At 40.2% G+C, this 21,603-nt stretch overlaps 1 protein-coding gene across 2 annotated transcripts in view; it reads right to left on the reverse strand.

Moving 5' to 3' along the window:
* CDKL4 (cyclin dependent kinase like 4) overlaps positions 1-21,603 on the reverse strand; it is a 47,096-nt gene that overhangs the window by 16,556 nt on the left and 8,937 nt on the right. The window contains exons 1-4 of one of the 2 annotated variants that reach the window (XM_045979498.1): positions 19,828-19,898; positions 15,967-16,190; positions 12,861-12,982; positions 3,837-3,909 (exon numbers count right to left, since the gene is read on the reverse strand). In XM_045979498.1, coding sequence (XP_045835454.1) covers positions 3,837-3,909; positions 12,861-12,982; positions 15,967-16,134 — 363 coding nt within the window. In that variant the 5' untranslated portion in view covers positions 16,135-16,190; positions 19,828-19,898. Of the gene's footprint in view, positions 1-3,836; positions 3,910-12,860; positions 12,983-15,966; positions 16,191-19,827; positions 19,899-21,603 lie in introns of those variants that run through there. The other variant, XM_045979497.1, reaches the window with a different exon arrangement.

The following is a 21,603-nucleotide window of genomic DNA, read 5'->3' on the forward strand; positions in this document are numbered from 1 at the left end:
GGTTATTTTGGCTAATGTGTAATCTCATTTTTAATGGCTCACAAGTCAACAAGAAGAGGTTGACCCTCAACTTTAAGAAACTTCAGAACTTTCACAAATTGCTTCTTGTACAACTTGATCAAATAATAGTTTTCTTTTCTTTTCTTTTTTAAAGATTTTATTTTTAAAGTAATCTCTACACCTCATGCGGGGCTCGAACTTACGACCCCAAGATCAGGAATCGCACACTCCACCAACTGAGCCAGCCAGACGCTCCTAAATAATAGTTTTCTATTATCTCAAAAGGTTGTCCTCTTTGAGCTTTAGAGATGGATACTGATACAGCAGTGAGGAAAAGGACCTCCTTCTTCACAACCAGAACATTAGTATTAACCAGTGATGGATGTTGCAGCCTGATATGTACATCCTGGAAGTCACTGCAGTTTTGTCATTTTGAGAGGAAGTTCTTTTTGTCTAATATGTCAGGTATACACAAATCCACGAGTTCATAATGATACTAAATGTGTCACTTTAGTTTACTCATTCTAGCAATATTAGAGGGTCAGAAAGAACAAAAAGAAAGAACTGGACTTTATTGCTTCTCAAATCTAATGAGCATATGAATCTCCTGGAGATCTTGTTAAAATGCAGATTCTGATTCAGTAGATCTAGGGTGGGCCTGAGATTCTGCATTTCTAATGAGCTTCCAGGTGGTCTCTATTAATAAGACCTTAATCCCTTATTACTTTAACCTTCCTTGTCTTGGTTAGGATTACCACTCTGGAGAGAACAAGGTAGTCATGGTCTCCATAGGTTGAAAGCTGTGAATTTTCAGCAACGCCATTGGGTCAGATTGCCTTTTCTATTGAGAATATCATGAGGGTTCCTTTAAAAATAAGGAGAGGATAAAGATTTTAGATGTAGTATTGTAACAGCTTTCATATGACCTAAATTTTTTCCTTTGCATGCACTTTAGGCTGACCATAGCATAACCAGAGTTCAGAAATAATTCCCATGTTGGAGGAGGGAAGTTCATCTGAAAAATTATCCATTTTTAATAGAGGTCATGGATTATCAACTGGAGGTTTTAAAACTTAAGATACAGAACCTGTTGTTCTGAGGAGAGAAATGATGGCATTTGCATTGAGTTCTAATAAAGTTTGGGTCTGGTGGGAATAGTAAGTCACAACCAGTAGGTAAGTTGTTTGACTCATTCATTCATTCAATCAGTTATTCAATAAATATTTATTGAGTGAGCGCCTTTTATATAAAGAGATCCATGCGAGGTGTTGAGGAGATACAAAGATAAATCAGCACAGACACTGCATTCAAGTGTATAACCCAGCACAGAGGAAAGTGTCTGACTACAGAGATAAAGGACAAACACTTACGGTAAACAGAATTTTTTAAAAATCATTTTAATTACCCATAAGACTCCTACAAGAACCTTAGGTAAGCTTTAATACTTCTGATAACATGGTAGAAAGCAACAGAGAAGTGGTTTAATTAATTTTTAAAAGGATTTTATTTACTTATTTGAAGGAGAGAGAGAGAGTGAGAGAGCACAAGCAGGGGAGCAGTAGAGGGAGAGGAAGAAGCAGGATTTCTGCTGAGCAGGGAGCCTGATGCAGAGCTCCATCCCAGGTCCCGGGATCATGACCTGAGCTGAAGGCAGACACTTAACTGACTGAGCCACCCAGATGCCCTCAGATGTGGTTTTAATTCAGTGTCATCTTTAGTATATATTTGAAAGCATTTGCATCATGAAAACCAGGCTTATGTATCATGAAAACCAGGCTTATGTATCTTGTGAACACAATATATATTTTTTTATTATTATTATTTTTTATTTTTTCAGCATAACAGTATTCATTGTTTGTTGCACAACACCCAGTGCTCCATGCAAAACGTGCCCTCCCTATTACCCACCACCTGTTCCCCCAACCTCCCACCCCTGACTCTTCAAAACCCTCAGGTTGTTTTTCAGAGTCCATAGTCTCTTATGGTTCACCTCCCCTTCCAATTTTTTTTTTATAAACATATAATGTATTTTTATCCCCAGGGGTACAGGTCTGTGAATCGCCAGGTTTACACACTTCACAGCACTCACGATAGCACATACCCTCCCCAATATTTTTTTATTTTTATTATTTTTAAGTAGGCTCCATGTCCAGCATTGAGCCCAATGCAGGGCTTGAACTAACGACCCTGAGGTTAAGACCTGAGCTGAGATCAAGAGTCTGATGTTTAACCGACTGAGCCACCCAGGTGCCCCAACTCAATACTTTATTAATAGAAAATGTAAGCTTTTGATTGTTCCTAACAAATTCTTCATTGACTTTCTTAAAACTAAGGGAAGCTTCCTCTAAGTATTGAAATTTATTTCCATGATTTTGCTATATGTCTATCATAGTCTAGGATTGCTGGAAAAGAATGCAAAATCATTCTTTTCCAGCAATCCTAGACTATGATAGACATTCTGCTGGCATCAAAACTGACCATATTGGTAGCCTGTATCCCTGCCCAGGTACTGCCTCTCTCTAGGCACCAACTCAAAAGGTCTAGAGTTATTTTTTAAAAACTATCATTATAGCAGTGATTCCCCAGAAACCAACTTAAAGAAGCTCCCATTGGCCCAAGATGGGACAATTTGAACATCAGAGAGAACCATGATTGCAAAGGATTGAAACACATCAAATGTATAAGATCTATAAATTTGTAATGATGCCTACATTCCTCTAAAACCTTCATTGTTCACTCTTGGAGGCTGCTAAGATACCAACTCATCATTCTGAATAGTATATTTTAGTAGCCAGAGTCCATCAGGGTGGGTTCTTCTCCATAGAATTAAAATTAATAAATGCAGAAGAGATAATAGCATTTGAAAATCACCATCTTTTAACCCTAATGAAATACTAGATACAGGCAGTCATCATCAATGAAGGCTAAAGTCATCAAGTAAAATGGTTGACCAGGAAATTCATAGTGGAGAGGATCAAACTAATAGCTCTTAACCCCACTAATCTATTTCAAGATGATCAAAAGTGAGACAAGCTGACATATGCCTCATGATATTGATACAAGAAGACATGTATGGCATTACATATGAAATATTCTTGTCTGAAAAACTGAACCCGAAATGATCAAGTCTCTAGACACGAATACTAATTTACTGGAAATACAGGTGAAAGAACAAGTTAAATGACACATACGAAGCAATCAGCTGCAATGATTTCTAGAACACAGTAGTATCCAAAGTGCATTTCTTGGACCAGCAGCTTCAGTATTAACTGGGCGAATGTTAGAAATGCAAATTCTTAGGACCCTACCCTGGACCTATAGAATCAGAAACTCGTGGTGGGCCCAGCAAACCGTATCTTAATAAGACCTCCAGGGGTGTTGATGCATGTTCAAGTTTGAGAACTATGGATCTAAAAAACTAATGCTATATCTATCTATCTATCTATCTATCTATCTATCTATATATATATGTTTTTTAAAGGATAGAGGAAGGGGGCCTGTTGGAGAATAAAAGACCCAAAAAACATAAAAACAAAATCAAACCAAGTGCCATCGGGAGGTATACCACTGCTATCCTACAAACTTATTTAACCCAATTTAAAAATGATCACAGGAATCACCAGTAGGATGGCAGAAGGAACACTGAGTTCACACAAGCTTCTAATTCAAAAGGAATATTTGCTTTTCATGGAAATTGGAAAAAAAAAGCCATGGATTACGTTTCCCACATTCTGTGACTTTCTTCCTTCCCCTCCATCTTTAGCTTTTTAAGGTGATCCCTGAGCTATTTAGAAGAAAAGAAGACATTAACAAATACGTTGGAAAATGTTACTTACGTTATGTTTATGACAGAAATTAAGAGCTTGAAGTGTTTGCCATAATACACTTTTGATCACTCCATCAGCAACTCTGGGGGAAAGAAAATTAAAAAGGAAATAAAAACTCCTAAGATGGGGAGTCAGGAACAGGAACTGGGGACAGAAATGCAGTGGGTGAGGGTCTGCCATGGCCAACAAACACGGCGCAAAGGGTGCTGGGGCATTTTTTTGCACATGTTCATGGAAGTTGGTTTACTGTGTTTTCATTATAGATACATAATTTTCTTTTGTAATTTGAAAATTTTAGATATCTGTAGAAATGGTATATGCTTATCAAAAAATCCAAACAGTATTGCAAAGTAAAGGAGTAGACAGTGTTGACTCAAAACTTGTTACCCCAAACTTTCTCTTCAGGCAAGCACCTCTGTTTGTTTCCCTCTCTCTGTCTCTCTCTGCATTTATTATTTTTTTTCCTCTGCATTTACTTTTTAACTTTATTTTTAGAGGAGGGGAGAGGGAGAGAGAGCATCTTAAGCAGGCTCCATGCCCAGTGCAGAGGCCAGTGTGGGGCTCGATCTCACGACCCTGAGATCATGACCCGAGCTGAAAGAGTCAGATGCTTAACAGACTGAGCCACACAAATGTCCCTTTAATTTTAAATAAATGCATTCATATGGCTCAAAATTTAAAGAGTATAAATTTAAAATTTAAAGAGTATATCCATGAAGAACTGTCTCTCACAGCTGGCTAGTCACACATTGCATTCTCTGCAACATCACCCTCCTCTTTCAGGAAGCATATATATGAGTAGAGGTACAAGTACTAATGCGTTTACATCTATTTCGTGGTCTCATTACATGGATGTCATAATCTACTTAGTTAATTAGTTAATCAGTTCCTTAGTTCTACTTAGTTAGTTCCCACTGGTGAGCAATTAGGTTGACTCAATTTTATTCCTAGAAACAAAATATGTATAGTCATCCATCTTACTACAGTTGTGCAATTATCTTTTTTTTTAAGATTTTATTTATTTATTTGACAGAGAGATGAGTAGGCAGAGAGGCAGGCAGAGAGAGAGGGGGAAGCAGGCTCCCTGCCGAGCAGAGAGCCCAATGCGGGGCTCGATCCCAGGACCCTGGGATCATGACCTGAGCTGAAGGCAGAGGCTTTAACCCACTGAGCCACCCAGGTGCCCCTGCAATTATCTTTTTAAGCCAAGTTCTAGAAGTGGGATTTCTAGGAGCAATGGTAGGCACATGTTGAATTTTGATCCTGCAGATAGGACCTTCAGATAGAACCTAACCCTAATTTTGCAGGAAGGAAGGCATACTCAAAGATTGACTTCCAGCAGTTTGGAAACACACTCGAGTATGTGCTGCAGTTGTGTAAGTTTCTTACACGTGGTGAGCAGGCAGGTGCACAGCTGGGGAGGCCAGGGAGAACACGTGTCCCCTGAGAATGAGAGGCTGGGTGCTTCTTGTCCCTGCAGGATCCTGGAAATACTGGAAGGTATTTTTCACTGGGGAATTAGAGATCTGGGCAATTCACATTTGTCTGGGAGTAGTCTACTTGGTGTCACCATCTCTATAAATTATAGCAATTACATTCCCTTTAACTTTCTCTGGATGCCTTTCCATGGCTCATATCTCTGTCCCATGATGACGCCTTCAGTTGCGTATTGCCCACCGAACCTCTGTGCGTTCAAGCCCCTATCTCCTCACTGTCTTGCCGACATCTGGTTTTGCCATTGTTTTTTGTCAAACTGCGGTTAAAATAAAAAGATAGCTCATTTTGGTTTTCATTGACATTTCACTAGTTGTGACTTTTGTTTTCACATGATTATTGGACATTACATGTCTTCTTTTGAGTATTTCATGTTCATGGTCTTTATGTCTTTTTGGACCGGTCTGTTTACCCTTTTTAAAACTGATTCATGAAGACTCATTATATACCAGAATCTGCATATGTGCTGCACATATTTTTACCCACGCGTTGGTTTTCAGCTGTGTTTGTGGGGATGGGGCGGCTGTTTGCGTAGTTTCGAAAATCTGAAACACAAGATGTCTTTTGCTAAGTGTCTACTGTAAGAATTTTTTAATTAAAAAGTTTAAAATGATCTAATATTCCAAACATAGTCATCACTCGGCCTTAATGTTTTATCATACTTGGAAATTTAAATCATATGTTTAGATCCCTTTTTAAAAACGAAACTCATGGGGCGCCTGGGTGGCTCAGTGGGTTAAGCCTCTGTCTTCAGCTCAGGTCATGGTCTCAGGGTCCTGGGATCGAGCCCCATATCAGGCTCTCTGCTTGGCAGAGAGCCTGCTTCCCCTCTCTCTCTCTGCCTGTCTCTCTGCCTACTTGTGATCTCTGTCTGTCAAATAAATAAATAAAAACAAACAAACAAACAAAAAAACGAAACTCATCCTGCAGGTGACGCTGGCCTCACAGAGGCGTGGGACGGCCTGTGTGTGACTCGGGCATCGAACCAGTTAGAAGAGCTCACTGTGCAGATCTGCAGTACTTGCGGAGAAACAGCAACAGTGTGTGGAGGGACTTTCCTCAGGGCAGTTTTCTGACCTCAGGTCACAGTGATGGTGGCACAGTCCTGATATCCTGTGGTCTGGTGGCAGCCCTTTGACTCCAGCTCTTCTATTAAGTATTACTAATATTGTGAAAGCCCCTAATTCTCAATATTAAATCTCTTTCTGCCAGAAGTGTCCAGAGCCATTTCTATTTCCTGCACTGAATTCTTTTTTTTTTAAGGTTGTTTGTTTTAATTTAATTAATTTATTTGACAGAGAGAGAAAGATAGACAGAGAGCACAAGCAGAGGGAGTGGCAGACACAGAGGGAGAAGCAGGCTCTGTACTGAGAAGGGAGCCCAATACGGCACTCAAAACCAGGATTTTGGGATCCTGACCCGAGCTGAAGGCAGAGGCTTAACTGACTGAGCCACCCAGGCGCCCCTACCTGAATTCTGATATAACCTGATCTTTCTCCCCTCTTTGCCTAGAGCCATGCCAGAGACAACATTGCTTTAATGTTTTTTATTAGAGAAAGACGAGGATAGCCATTTTGGGCCCTATGAGGCAGAGTTCAAATCCCAGCTGTGCTGCTTCCAAGTTTTAGAACCTTGGGCAAGTTGTCTGTGCCTGCAGTTTTCCTCATGTGTACAGATGGAAAAATGCCACGTAAGTTTATTAAGAAGACTATCTCCTGAGAATCTGGGTTTTCATATCTCCATAGGTTTAGGAAATGAGGGTCTGAGATCAGGTGAGGCCAGTGCGTGGGCCTGAAACCCTCTAGAAAGACAAGATCTCCATGAGAATGGCAAGAGGCCCCAAGGTGAGAAAGAATGGGGTATGTGGGAGCAAGAGTTAGGAGGCCAGTGTGGCCAAAGCATGAGTGAAGAGGTTGGTGAGGTTGGCAGGGGCCAAACCATGGAGAGCCTTACAGATCTGGGTAGGCAGTTTGGATTTTACTCTAAGTCTAAAGGAAAGTCATTGGAAGGACTCAAGAAGGCAAGTGACAGAATATGGAGAGTGGATTTCTGCACGCTGAGTGGAGACAGGAAGGTTGATGAGGCAGCTGACTTAACAATGCAGGTGAGATGTGGTGATGTTGGTTAGAGCGGTGGCGGTGGAGGGAAGGGAAATGGATTTCAGGCCTTGCAAGGGCCTGCGAGCGAAACACAGGCCCGATTCACATAGACATGGAATGCTGGGGGGGATCCAAGCACTGCAGGAACGGGGGGACCAAGTTCTGGAATCAGGAAACGAGTTAGGGTGCGGGTTCAGAGACTGGTGGAACCGAAGTTTCTACGTTAATACCATTGATTTGGACATGAACGAATGCTGTAGCAAAGTCCTAAACTCTTGCTGTGGAAGAGGAATGTTTGCTTCGTGGCATCTCCCAGGATGAGTCATGGCTCTGCTCTGAACAGAAGAGCTCCGATTCCCAGAAGGCAGGTTCCGTCACAGGCAACACAACATCTGTACAAAATACCGGCTACAAACACATACCACCGATCTTACAAAGAGAAGATAGTTATCAGAGAGAAGACAGATTCGCAGGGGGCTCATTCCAGAAAGATAGAGGATTGCAACACGATTCAGCCACAGGCAGCAGGTTTCAAAGTGTTTTGGGGTGAAATAAAAGCTTCAGAAGAAGTCAGCCGCCCCTCAGTGTTCAAGTATTAGATGCTAGGTGAGGGCAGAGACAAATATCGCAAAGAACAGTAAAGGCCTGAGAGCAAACACTAGATGTCCTGGTGCAAGACAAAGGAGGGTGTCACGATGGGGGAATTCAGGCCCGACTGCTCAGGCCTGGGCTGTGCTCTCTCTGTCACTTGGAGGGACCTTGTTGCTGCCATCAGGATTCCTCATCTTTGCCTTAATTCGTTATATGACTTCACCATGGGAAAACCTGATGTCCACTGTCCATACCCCAGACAAAATGAGTCCTCAGTAAACCCTTGCTATCTGAGACTACAAGCCAACCTTGTCTCAGGTCTGCCAGCCCCTTCACGCTGTCACTTGGGTTAACCTCCTCTTCTGTCCCCTCCCGACAGATACTCCTCCCCAGCCCCGCTGGTTTCCGCCATTCCCTGAGCAGGCCCGGCCTGTTTATGCCTCCAGATCTTTGTGTTTATTGTTCCTTCTCCTCCCCTCCCGAGGCATTCTCTGACCCCTCCCTATGCTTTTCTTCAGTTCAGGGTTCAGTTCAGGGACTCTGTCTTGTTCACTAGTCTAGCTCTGGGGCCGAGGGTGGTGCCTGGTATCTAGTAGCTATTTCACTAAGCACGTTTCTCTGGCACTCTCGGAAATTATAAACTAGCACACCCTGTCATAAATCCCTTTCTGCTTAAGCCAGTTGGAGTGAATTCTCCTGTGGAATCCTGAACCGTTCAGAATGCGGTATCAGAAGTGGATGTGGGCCAGGAACTAAGGCCTTGGGGATTGGGGATTGGCTATCTGATTTAGTCACTAACTACCATTAGGGACTCAACTAGCTGCTAGATGGGCACCCAGAGATGAACTAGTTGTTAAATCATCTGTCATCATCTGGAATAGAATGCCCACTCAAGGCAAGCCTTTGGAAGACTGAATGTGACAGAACAATATGGGAAACATAAATAATACAAGAAAAGTGGGGCGGGTTGGCTCTAACTTAAGGACAAACTTAAAAAGGACAGGGTTAGGGCTCTAATATCTTTGTTCAACGCACAGTTAGGAAACCGAAAGTTTGAATGCTCGCCGTAAAAGAACCTGTTATTGCTTGTATCTATGGGACTCACTTCATGGACCTATAAGAATAACATGAAATGACTGAAGAATCAAACACGGAGAATAATCCTGCAGGGTGCTAAGTGACAACATAAATTTAACTTATGTGAGGTTAATTAATTTCTCAGTTAATTAACTGAGAAAGAGCTACCTATACTTCAAGAATTGAAATGTGACCCTTGGGAGTGTTCATGTAACTGAGAGCACCCCAGCTCCCACCAAACATCCCGTCTCAGGCAAACCAGCCCCCCAACTCGAATGATGAGGCTGGTTTTGCCTTCATGAGAACCTTCTAATGCTCTCACTTGAGTAGCTGTGCCGCACAGGGATTCTTCTCAGACCTTGAGAGGTCTCCAAACCTTAACTAAAGTCACAGTCCAGGCATGTCTCAGGGGGCCTGCTACAAAGTCAAGCAGAGGAAAAGGTTTACATGGCAAAAAGGACTCTGAGATGCTGCTAATTTGCAATGGGGAATGCCTGTGAGCATGGCTTTCACTGACGTAGGACCAGAGAGGAAGAACCAGAGTTTGGCCTGGGCTGATTGTAACACTATGAGCGCACTTCCCAGAGATTCCAGTTTCACCAGACTACCTGGAGCAGCCAGCAATGAGTCGAGCTGATTGCTAAACTGGTGATTGAAACCTGGCTAATGGTTGCCGATGGCAATCGAAGTTGAACGCCAGAAATTCATTAGTAAAATGAGGAGGAGGAGATCCAAAGATCTGAGGCGATATGAGTGTTGGAGAGGATTTTTCGTATGCATCAAGTTCATCTACCTCCCAGCTGTGCCTCCTCGAGGTCCTCATAGCGTCAAGCTGTGCTCTTCCCCAGACACGTAGTATGGCTTTTGGTTTTCTAGTTTGGTAAAGAAAATGCAGCACATAAGCCCCTTCCACTGGGCTCTTCCTACCACCGTAGCTTTCATTCCTTGGCCCAGAGCCAGCTGGCTCTTCTTCCATCTGCTGGTGTATCTCTCTCAACTATCTAGTTAGGGAATGGGGAAATTATCTCAAGGATGGATTTGTGGACCTACAAGGACTACGGTGAGGTGGATTTGAGTCAAGATTTCACTCACCACCACACTTCTGGCTTCCTGCTCCCCATTCCCTCCCAAACTGACCTCAGTGGCTTTCAAGGTCACTGGTGACTGGTTTTACCTCAGAGCCTATCCATTAATTCCTGAAGGAGAGGCTATTTTTCTTTTCCCAGCACAAATTCTGGTGAATGGCTGCAGACTACTTTGGGGCAGGCTAACAGGAAGAATTAAGCGCAGATGTGTGATGTTATTGCAGGTCCACTCCTCAAGGAAAGCCATCTTCCCTCAAGTCACAAGGCCCGGGTTCTGTGAACTGCCTATTGTGGTGACGCAAGTCAAGCCTCTAGTCACCAGTTTTTATAGAAAAATAGAACCTAGGGCGCCTGGGTGGCTCAGTGGTTTAAAGCCTCTGCCTTCAGCTCAGGTCATGATCCCAGGGTCTTGGGATCGAGCCCCACATCGGGCTCTCTGCTTCGCGGGAAACCTGCTTTCTCCTCTCTCTCTGCCTGCTTGTGATCTCTGTCTGTCAAATAAATAAAATTAAAAAAAAAAAAAAAGAAAAATAGAACCTTAGTGATCTGCCCATCTGTTTTGGTTCGAGAGAACGTATGATCAATTAAACCATTTTGATCATCACTATGGCTCTGTTGCCTGTCACCGCAATTCTTGAAATGAAGACCTACCACTTGGCCTCTGTCATCCAGGGATCCCATGATCCCCACTGAAATCAGGAAGCCATTTCAAAGAAAGGATCTCCCCCCTCCCCCCGGCTCCCCCCCCCCTTCATAATCTGGGACGTACTGCTTGTGCAACCCTAACTAATGTATTTCTCAGTACTCATGATTCATAGCCATCTTTCCACCAAACCACACCCTGTCTTACGGGAAATTTTCTATGAACAGTTAACTGGGAGAGAAATTCAAACCTTTTATATGTCAATTATACCACAATAAAGCTAAAATTAAGCTGAAGTCTGACTTATAGGTGTGTATAACATGCTTCTATCAGCCAGAGGTGGAGTGGGCAGCTGAAGTTTGGTAAACGTTAGTTTTATAACGCTATAATCGCTTATAATTGTTTCTTTGTATTTCTGGTTCTTCATTAGATCCTAAGCTTCTTGAAGGAAGGATTATTCCATTATACATAGTGCAGTGGGAAGGAAAATCCTTCCTCTGGCAGGGAGGCAGTTTCTATCACATTACTAATTAAGTTACCCTTTGTACTTACTGTAGAACTCAGAGGGTCTTAGAGAATGGGAATAGATCATTTTAAGTTTAATCAGGTGATGCCAATTTCGGCTGCTGCACATACCTGCAGTTTCTTTGCTCGAGCAAATCCAACACAGTGTCAGTACTCAGTACTCAGCTGTTGATCTAAGAAGTGCTTTTTTTCTCTATCCAAAAAGTAGAGGACACCAAAGGTTTCATCGGGCGGGTAGCAGTACACTTCCACCATCTTGGTGTTAAATCAGATCTTCTGAATGAGGTAACTGAGTCCTCAGGTCTCTTGATCTTCAGCTCACCACCCCACAGCTCATCCCACGTGTCCGCTAGGTTGATTGCCTCATATGTCACACCAGTGTTTGCTCCAAACTGTGAATTTACCCCAATAAACAAAGGGCTCAAATAGGATTGGTATGTATGCGGTCTGGTTGTTTACCTCAGTTTGCTATTCGCAGGGTTTAAACTCTCTTGGCTGTTATTCAAGTAGTTTTAGGAAGGGAGTGAAGGCAGGCAGATATTTTAAATTAATCACTGTTATATGGAAGTACCCGGCATTTCATAAAACGGGTGGCATGTTCTGCACTGTTCCTAGTTGTATTCCCCTATGTAAATCCAAGTCTCAGGTGGGCCAAAAGCACGTGTATACACTTATAAGACTGAAAATACACTTATACAATTTTAAGACTTAAAAAGAGTGAAAAGTGGGTAGTTCAGAGATCCCTGTGGGGGCGCCTGGCTGGCTCAGGTGGAAGAGTGTGAGACTCTTGGTCTCAGGGTCATGAGTTTGAGCCCCATGTTGGGCATACAGATTACTTAAAAAATAAAACTTAAAAAGAGACAGAGAGGGGAAGGGAGAGAGAGAAAAAGAGAGAATCCTTGCTGCTAAATACATCCTGAAGGAAAGGTTGTCATTTTTCCAATAGCATTTGCTCACTTTGAATCTCTGTGTTTGGGGTAATTCTCATATTTTATACTTTTTTATTATTATTGTATTTCATGCTGATCTGCAATCAGTGATTATGACTCACTGAAAGTTCAGATAGCAGCATTTTTAGAGCAATATGATATTTTAAAATTAAGGTATATACTTTTTTTTAGATGTAATGCTATGGTACACTTAATAGACTACCATATAGTGTAAACGACTTTTACATGCATGAGGAAACCAAAAAATTTAACTCCCTTTATTGCAATATTTGCTTTATTGCAGTGATCTGAAACCAAATCTGCGATATCTTCGAGGTAAGCCTGTACACAACTTAGCCTCGAAATGTATTATGATTTGTATCTGCAGTTGATTTGTTTTCCTAATGTTTTTACTCTAGGTTAATATTTGTTTCCCTCTGGGCACATCCTAACTAAGATGGGAGGAGGTAGCCGGCAGATGCATCTTGGTAGAAAGAGGAGTGTGCTTCAGATCTGAAATTTGCTACAGTTAATTTCATTTATAATGAAATCAAGTAGCCTTACAGAGCTTCAGTTTCCAGATTACTTACCCTTTGGGGTTTCTTTCCAGCTCGTTTAAAAGTGTGTGATCACAGTATTCAAAAACTAAATGCATTTTCCTTTTTCTCCTAAACACTTCAATGAGGTTCACAAGGTTTGGGTGTTTTAGTTGCTGCAAAGGAATTGAAATAAAAGTTCAGTGATTTGTTTTTCCTGATAGTTTTTCCCCAGATCCCTACAGTTTAAACAACAGAAGTCCTTGTTTATCATTCTCTGTGCATCTCTTGTGGATAATTTTATTATGGTTACTCACAAGAGAAACTACTCTTAGTAAGAATTATAGACACTTAAGGTTGAAAAAAAAAGGAGACATTTTTCTTCTCCTTCTAGTGTACCTGTAACAGATGGTAATTAAACTGCTTGAATCTCTCTGGAGATACCAAATAAAGTACACAACATAAAATATAGGCACTGATACCATAAATACTTTATGGATTTAGTGAAAATTCTAAATATCCAAGTCATAAAGGAACCTGGATAAAAAACTGAGAAGGAGTTATTGAGTAAAAGGCTATAAAAATTATCAATCCCCATTTAGCCTGCATATATTCACGGATTTAATATAAACGTCAAGAGGTTTAAACAGAGTCTGGATGTTAGTGTTGGCTCTCAGAAATACTAGATCCCAACTTCCAAATCTGATTAAATTGCCTATTGAGTCCCTACAGTGTGTTTTTAATTTGTTTATATTTTCAGCTCTGTTCTCTGATTCTATTGTTTTCTCTTATGCTTAGATTTCTTTTATGTGTTAAATTTTATTTCAAGATGAAACATTTTACATGCAGCCTCTGTTTAATGTTGTAAACCAGAGGAAAAATTCTAATTATGTAAGATAACCCACCATAGAGTAACTATATAATTTACCACCCTATTAGGGTACGGAGTATTAGATAAGACTGTCCCAGGCAAACAGGGATATGGTCACCCTGCCTAAGTCTAGGGTGACTATATAATTTAGCATACAAACCAGGAGGCTTTTGAAAGAGGGTGCTAATTAGACTGGACTCTGTGACAAAAGCTATTAACCAGAATATCTGATCACTCCCACTTATATATAACTCATCTTCCCTGTTTTTTCCCCGGTGTATTAGATACATCACTTTTCAAACCCTACACTGCTTACTCAAGGGGGATATCTATATAGAGGGAACACAGTATTTTGCATATAGTGAGAGCTGCATAAATATTTTGCAGGCCCAAGACCGACAGCATCCTCTACTTTAGTATCTGTAAACGTGGTGTGAGGGGGAAAAAAATCACCTTGTCACTATGTGCTCAACAGTTTGGGTAAAAGGACTCTATTACATATTAAAAATATGCCTAGAGCACAAAATCGATTTGCCGAGAGCAGAAACGCAAAATGGAGGAAACAGTTCACACAGGTAAGCCAGCGGCTTTGTGCTACACTGAAAGCCACATGACAGAAGTGAAACAGTGTCTTTTCCAGGAGAGCTTGGGATTCGTAGATGCTAACCTGGTCAAATCTGTCTTTGGGTAGATAAGCAATTTGTTTCCCCTTTGCAAATGAAATCAACTTAGCCCAGAGAAACAGTGACTTATATAAGTCAAACAGGTAACAAGGAGGACAGAAATCAAATCACATTTAAATAAATAATAGGAGGATGTGAGGAAGGTCAGGTAAATTTATCATGGAAGGAGTCTGCTCAGGACCTGCGGCATGTAACATATCAAAGCTGGCAAGAGGTATGTGAAGAGAACCATCACCAGGCACCAAGCTGAGGTGGAATCTGGCTACTTTTTACCTTAAAGTCCATTCTTACATTTGTACATTGTGACCCAGGAGGTACTACCTGAGCGTTAACCCTCCTTGCAGTTTTGAAGAGGAGGGAGGTGGTGGATAAAAAGCATTGCTAGTATTGGAAAACAACGCACAGGGGGTTCAGACACACCCTGTAGCTTAGCGCTGGGACAGGGTTGGCTGGCTAACCAGCGCCCTCTGCCGGCTGTGAGGTAACAGTGGACCGGTTTCTATGATGGATGTAATCTTGAAAACCCCGTGTATGTTATACTTTAAACTACTATTAGTTTGGGGTAACCTACTGCAAATAATACTTAGAAGGACAGATAATATGATCATTATTATCTTCCCCTAAAAACCGATTTCTGGGGTTTTCCTAAAAAAAGATGACCCATGTCGAAAGGAAATGTCAGCTGTGTGTTCTCGAGGAAATCACACTTTTGTTATTTAGAGTGTGGTCTACACTTTCTGTGCCATCGGGCAGTTTGCTGGAAATGCCATATCTCGGGCTGATCATGGACCTTTGACTCAGAATCTGCGTTTTAGCAAAGTCCCCTGGGGAATTCCCACATTAATTCTCCACATTAATGTTTGAGAAGTGCTGTCTGTTCCTCAGTTTCCTCTCTGATAAGGATGCTGGATGAGAAGCATCCCCAGTTCCTTTATTGGGTCTAAACAGAAGAGTTCTAGGATAGGAAAGCATTTACATTGAAGACTCACAAATGTTACATGTCAAATCCTTACAGAGTAAAAACAACTTTAGGGGTACCTACTGGGCTGACTCAGTCTGGAGAGACTGTGATTTGATCTCTGGGTCCTGAGGTCAAGCCCTACATTGGGCATAGAACTTACTTAAAACAAAACAACTAACAAAATCCTTGTGGAAAATGTGTATACATAGCTGGGGGAGATACTTAATATGCCTAAGAACCAGTGGAGAGCAGGAAGGACCACTCCATCTCGATGCCTCCAGGGGCACCGGTACAGTCCTGTGGGTTCTGGTGCCAGGAGATGTTCTTCTAGTTGCTGGTTTGTGGGGAGAAGGATTTGGGAGGGGGATGGGCAGAGAAAGGCCAAGGTAGGGGACGGGGAGGGCAAATACTGGGCTGAAGGACTTAGGACAGTGAATATTTACCAACCAGAATAGAGGTACTTCAATATCAGAACTGCCAAAGTCCAAAATAATAATCAATTTATTTTCCATAGTTGCTGATACCAAGAAATTTAAGTCCAATGAGGAAAAAAAATCACTTCAAAATTCATTGAAATTGTAATTTTGGCATACATAGGTCTTCCAGTACCATGATGTTATAGATATACAGAGAAAGTCAACCTACCTTCAACATCCGTATTTCTCTTAGTGCTATTTTCTTAACAACTGGATCATCCTCAGATTCCACAAACTTTTTAATAGCTACCACTTGTCCAGAGGTTTTGTTTCTGCACTTGAATACAACCCCATAGGACCCTTCTCCAATCTTGGCTAATTTTTCATACTTTTCCATTATAGTTGACAGGACTTAAATTACTGTATTGACTGACTTGCAGCACAATGTTACACCTGGAAAATAAGATGACTCAGCTTAGTCAAGTGATCAAGGACAATGTTCTCACAGTCTCGTCGTACATGAAACCGATTTACTCAGGATGCCAAAGGCTTATTTCCATCAATTACTTTTAAATATACTTAAAAATATGTGAACATTATTTTGGGAATTCAGTTGTCTTAATGTGGTTCTTCCAGCTACTGCAAAGATTTCGCATATTTCTTATAATAGGTCTGCATTTACCTCAGTTGAATTAAAGGATTTGTGGAAAGAAATCTTGTCTAGTCTATTTTCATTATCCTCAAGTAAATGATTAAAATATGGTGCTGTAAAATCCAGCTAAGGAACATCCCGTACTCTCATATTCAGTGTTTATCTTTTCCCTCCTCACCCTGGGATTTGGAGAACTAGAAAGAACTGAGAACAAGACACATACAAAGTACTATACTTCCCCCTGGTGGAGAGAAGAAAGAGTGAATGTAGACTGTGGAACAAAGCAGCCATTACAAAGAGTAACATCTTTTTAGCACATCATTTATTGCTCTTAACTTTTATATGTATGAAAGAACAGATCCTTAAATTTCCCAAAGAAAATACAAAGCACAAAAAAGAAGACAGGTTTCTCTAATTTTTCATGAATGCTTTCTTTCATCTAGATTTCCATGGAAATATTTAATTTTTCTGTCCTGCCTCACCCACTCATGAATTATGTGGCTATAGGATTACATATTAAATAACAAATAAGGCTAACATTATTAAATAAATGAGCCTAGGAACTAAAAATATTTAACTAACATTGTCCTATGAAAATTACATCTTATCTGTACAACTATTCTATGAAGCAAGTACTATTTTTTTTTTCATTTTTAAAAGTTTAATCGTTTAACTAGCACAATAGATATTTGGCAGCCTAATGCTCTTTGAGCATTACATCTGCAGGTGGTAAAGTCCAACCTCTTTTTTTTTTTTTTTTAAAGATTTTACTTATTTATTTGACAGAGAGAGAGATCACAAGTAGGCAGAGAGGCAGGCAGAGAGAGAGGAGGAAGCAGGCTCCCTGCAGAGCAGAGAGCCCAATGCGGGGCTCGATCCCAGGACCCTGAGATCATGACCCAAGCCGAAGGCAGCGGCTTAACACACTGAGCCACCCAGGTGCCCCAAAGTCCAACCTCTTAACATAACTCTTTCCCACTAAGGCAGTGAATGGTCATACTCTATAAAAATTAATAATGCCGTCTGCAAGGAGCTCATTGGTCTTGGAATTTATTTTAACTACATGCCTAATTGTCATTAACCACTGTTACATATCATTTGTTAGATGTTGTCTCTGGAAGTTCCCATTCATACCATACCACAGTCCTAAACACAATGTTTTCCCTCCCTACTTCCTTAACTTCAAGAAAAATGGCTTCTCTGAAAATGTCAATGAACACTTGTATTCTGAAATTCTCATTTAACTTAGTAGGCTCCTCAGCCATCTGTCCAAAGCATCTTATTTCAATTCCTATTTTAACATTAGATCTTTATTATATTATAACCATTGAAAAGGGTTTAGCAATCCATTTGTCTTCTATTTCTCCTCATTTCCATTACTAGCATTGTCCTTTAGGGATATCTCTGTTGGCAATACCATCGTGTTGCCTAGTGCTCCCACCTTCCCAAGTTGTAGTAGATAAGCTTATTTGGCAGAGACAACAAAGGGTTGAAAGAGTGGGGCTTCAGAGTTAGGGCTTTCTGAGTTTGAAACCTCTTGTGTTGAATAGGCACATGATCTTGGGCAAAGGTCAAATAATACCTGCGCCTTACTTTCCTGATTTGCAGAATAGATCTCAGGGCCAGGATTTTAGTGAGGTGAGTGAGGCATTCCCTTCAGGTGCAAAATTTAAGGGGGCATCAAAAACTCTGTAAGCAAGTACTATTTTTATTCAATTATGTGGATGAGAAAATCAAGGCAAAATGAAGCTAGTATGGAGTTCGAACCCAGGCAGTCAGATTCCAGAGATCCCAATTTGAATCATTATGCTATGCTGCCTCTCAGTTAATTCAAAAGAAGGCACAATCCAGGTCTTAGTAAAAATAGAATGTCGAGTGAAAGAGCTGACCACTTTTTAAATTTCTCATGTTTCAAATGAGTACCCTTTTTCTTTTCTTTTCCTTCGCTAACATCTTTTCCATCCATAGATTGTCTCAATGAGCAAGAAATCATCTACACTCACCTGCCACCACAGAAATACACAACTGAGAAAATGTTTGCCTGGGTAAATGACTATTACTAAACTATTCTACAATGCTATATATATATTTTTGTAGATTTTTTTCTCTCTCTTATGAAAGGGAGAAAGTGGAAGCATCCACACTTAAAAAACATGGAAAATTCATCACAGATTATGTTCTGAAAACTCTATTAGTTATACTGAATTGTTACATAGATATTATTCTCTTAAAAGTATTTAGATACAAACATGCACATATTTGTTCCCTTAGCCTAGTTTTAAGTGACAGGGAAGAAAACAGTAGAAACTAGGAATTTGCTTTAGAAAGTTATTGGTATAAACCTTTGTGGATTTATGAATTTAACCTGCTTGATAAGCCCTATGGTTACTGGAATAAACTATGAATATGCCAAAAAGCTTAATTATTATATTTAAGTCTGTATTATTTTATTTCCCTGTAGGTAGATGATTTGATCTATTGATCTATGATTTTCCTTTTTTTCCCCAAGTGGCTTATTAGTGATTGAGTTATCAGACTAATATTTAGATCTCTCACAGTCATATCAACCAAACTTCTGAATATGATGAAACAAAGCACCAGAAAATAGTACTTTATCTGATAACATCTAAATAATACTTGTTTTCTGAAGCCCTTATATATTCCTGGAAGATGAGTCTGAGCATGCAGGCAGGAATTAGACCAAGGCAGAAATTCCTCAAAAGGATTAATGGATCTAATTCCAGCTTAATAGGGACTCTACCAGAATAAGAAGCAGTAATTCCTAATATCTTACCTGAGGTACAGACCAACTATCTGTTTGATGACTATCTCTACACAAATAGAATCATCTCAAAATCTGTTTGTTTTAAATTGCCTTCTTTCTTATCCTCTACCCCTACCCAAAGTTCTCAAACCTGTTCCACATTATACCTAAATGGCTTGTGAAGATGTATATGGTGGAGAACTTTGAGATAGCTGAGGATAATGGCAGCTGTCTAAATCAAATCTTTTCACATAGCTTTCTCAAAGCTGTAGAAATCAACCAGAACAATAAAACAAGATAAATGCAATGCTTCCAAAATAACAGGAAGACAGAGGAATTTTAAAACTTAAGCAGAAAAGTAAACTCCAAATTCTGGAAGAGATATCTCTTAAGGTTCCACTATAAGCCTTTGCAAAGAGCAGATACAGGAATGGGGTGGGATCTGGAAAAACTGTAAAGAAGAGAGAAGAGGAAACGAAGGGCCCAAGATAGACTTAAAATCATCCCCCCCTACATCCCCTGAAGAGAAAATACATCACAAGTATAAAAATATTAAGTGTGTCCTGGTAGATCAGAGCATTTGCCACAGGGAAGGAATGTAAAAGTCATGGAAACTGAGGGAGTATCAGTTAGCGAGACACTAATCTTGAGCATGAGGGAAGAGAGAGGCTTACCCAATCTCTGTCAGGGACTGGATAGTGAAGGGAAAAAGAAGCAAGAGGGATAAATTTGCGCCACTGCAAGACAAAAGAGAGCCCCAAAACTGAAGGACATGCAAATCTCTTTACCACTAAGTTAAAAAAAAAAAAGAAAAAGAAAAAGAAAAAGAAAGAGTGTTACTCATTAAAGAAGCTGCACTTTGTTACAGTGACAGAAAGGACTTTCTTAAGCTAGGATTACTGTCAATTATTACAGGACAAAACCTGCCTAGGAAATTATAAAATAGAGAAAAGCAGTCTCCAAACAAATCTACTATTAGAAGAAAATAGAAATGAGAATTGGACATTTTCCTTGATAAAAATCATGCCAAAAAAACCTAACAATGAAGCAGAAGAAAACTAACACAATACTCCAAACTGATTTAAATATCTTCTAACATTCATTGGAGATATGAAAAGTCACTTTTTTTTTTAAGATTTTATTTTTTGAGAGAGATAGAGGGAGAGAAAACACAAGTTGCTGGGAAGCAGGGGGAGAGGAAGAAGCAGGTTCCGTGGTGCTCAGTCCCAGGACCCAGGGGTTATGGCCTGAGCTGAAAGCAGAGCTTACTTGACTGAGCCACACAGGTGCTCCATGAGAAGCCACTTTGAATCAGAAATTCAAATAAGACTAGAAGTAAACAAAACAAAACAAAACCGAGAGAGAGAGAGAGAGAGAGAGAGAGAGAAAAAAGGAAAAAAAGAAAAAGAAAAAAAAAAAGAGTTGATTGAACTTGGGAAAGAAAGAGAAGAAAAAGACAAAATAAGGGACAAAGTAAGAGACGAAAGATACAAAAGACAAAAGAGACAAAGACAAAGTAAGAGAGTTTAGAAAGAAGGTGGTTGAAATGGAAGACATGCAAAGAAGACCCGACATATGTATACAGAGCCTCTGAAGAAAACAAAACAGTGGAACAGAACCAATACTTGAAATATAAATGAAATTTTTCTGGCAACAAAATAAGATCAGATTATACATGCTGAAAAGGCCCATCAGTAGTTGGGAAAACGGAATCAGAACAATCAACTCAAAGATGTATTTGAATAAAACTATCAAAAAAAATACTCTCATAGCCTGTAGGCACAAAGACTAAACTGAAATGTAGGATAATGAGAGTGACATCAAACTTGTCAAGAGAATATACCATGCCACAGAAAAATATAGTAGCCTTTTGAAGAAATTCAAGAGAAGAAAGTGAAAGCCAGGATTTTACATTCAACCAAGCTGTCCTTCAAGTACCAAAGTTATAGATACAGTTTAAATATGCAGGACCTCCAGGAATACTGTATTCATGAACCTTCTCAAAGAATCTACAAGGTGATAACTTTCAACCAACAGCTGATTGGGAAAACTTCAGGAAGAGATTTACAGTAAGCGTTTAACATACTTTATTGAAGGCTATAGCAAAGGCGAGGACAAGGGTGGAAGAATAACATATAAATGTTAGAAATGTTTCTACATGTTAGAAATGTTATGTTTCTACACTGTTATACACTATTGCTGACAGTATAGAAAGTAATGCAATTAAAAATATGTTTAAGAAATGGAAGGGGAAAGAAGAAAGCAGAATAAACTCATTGATAACTGAATAGATGGAGGAGTAAAATATACCATTAAAACAGACAAACCAGAGAATAAAAGGTTAAATAAGAAAGCAGGGACTAGGGCACCTGGGAGGCCCGGGAGGTGAAGCCTCTGCCTTAGGCTCAGGTCATGATCTCAGGGTCCTGGGATCGAGTGCTGCATCAGGC

Source organism: Meles meles, chromosome 15 (genome assembly GCF_922984935.1).
Source record: "Meles meles chromosome 15, mMelMel3.1 paternal haplotype, whole genome shotgun sequence".
NCBI lineage: Eukaryota > Metazoa > Chordata > Mammalia > Carnivora > Mustelidae > Meles > Meles meles.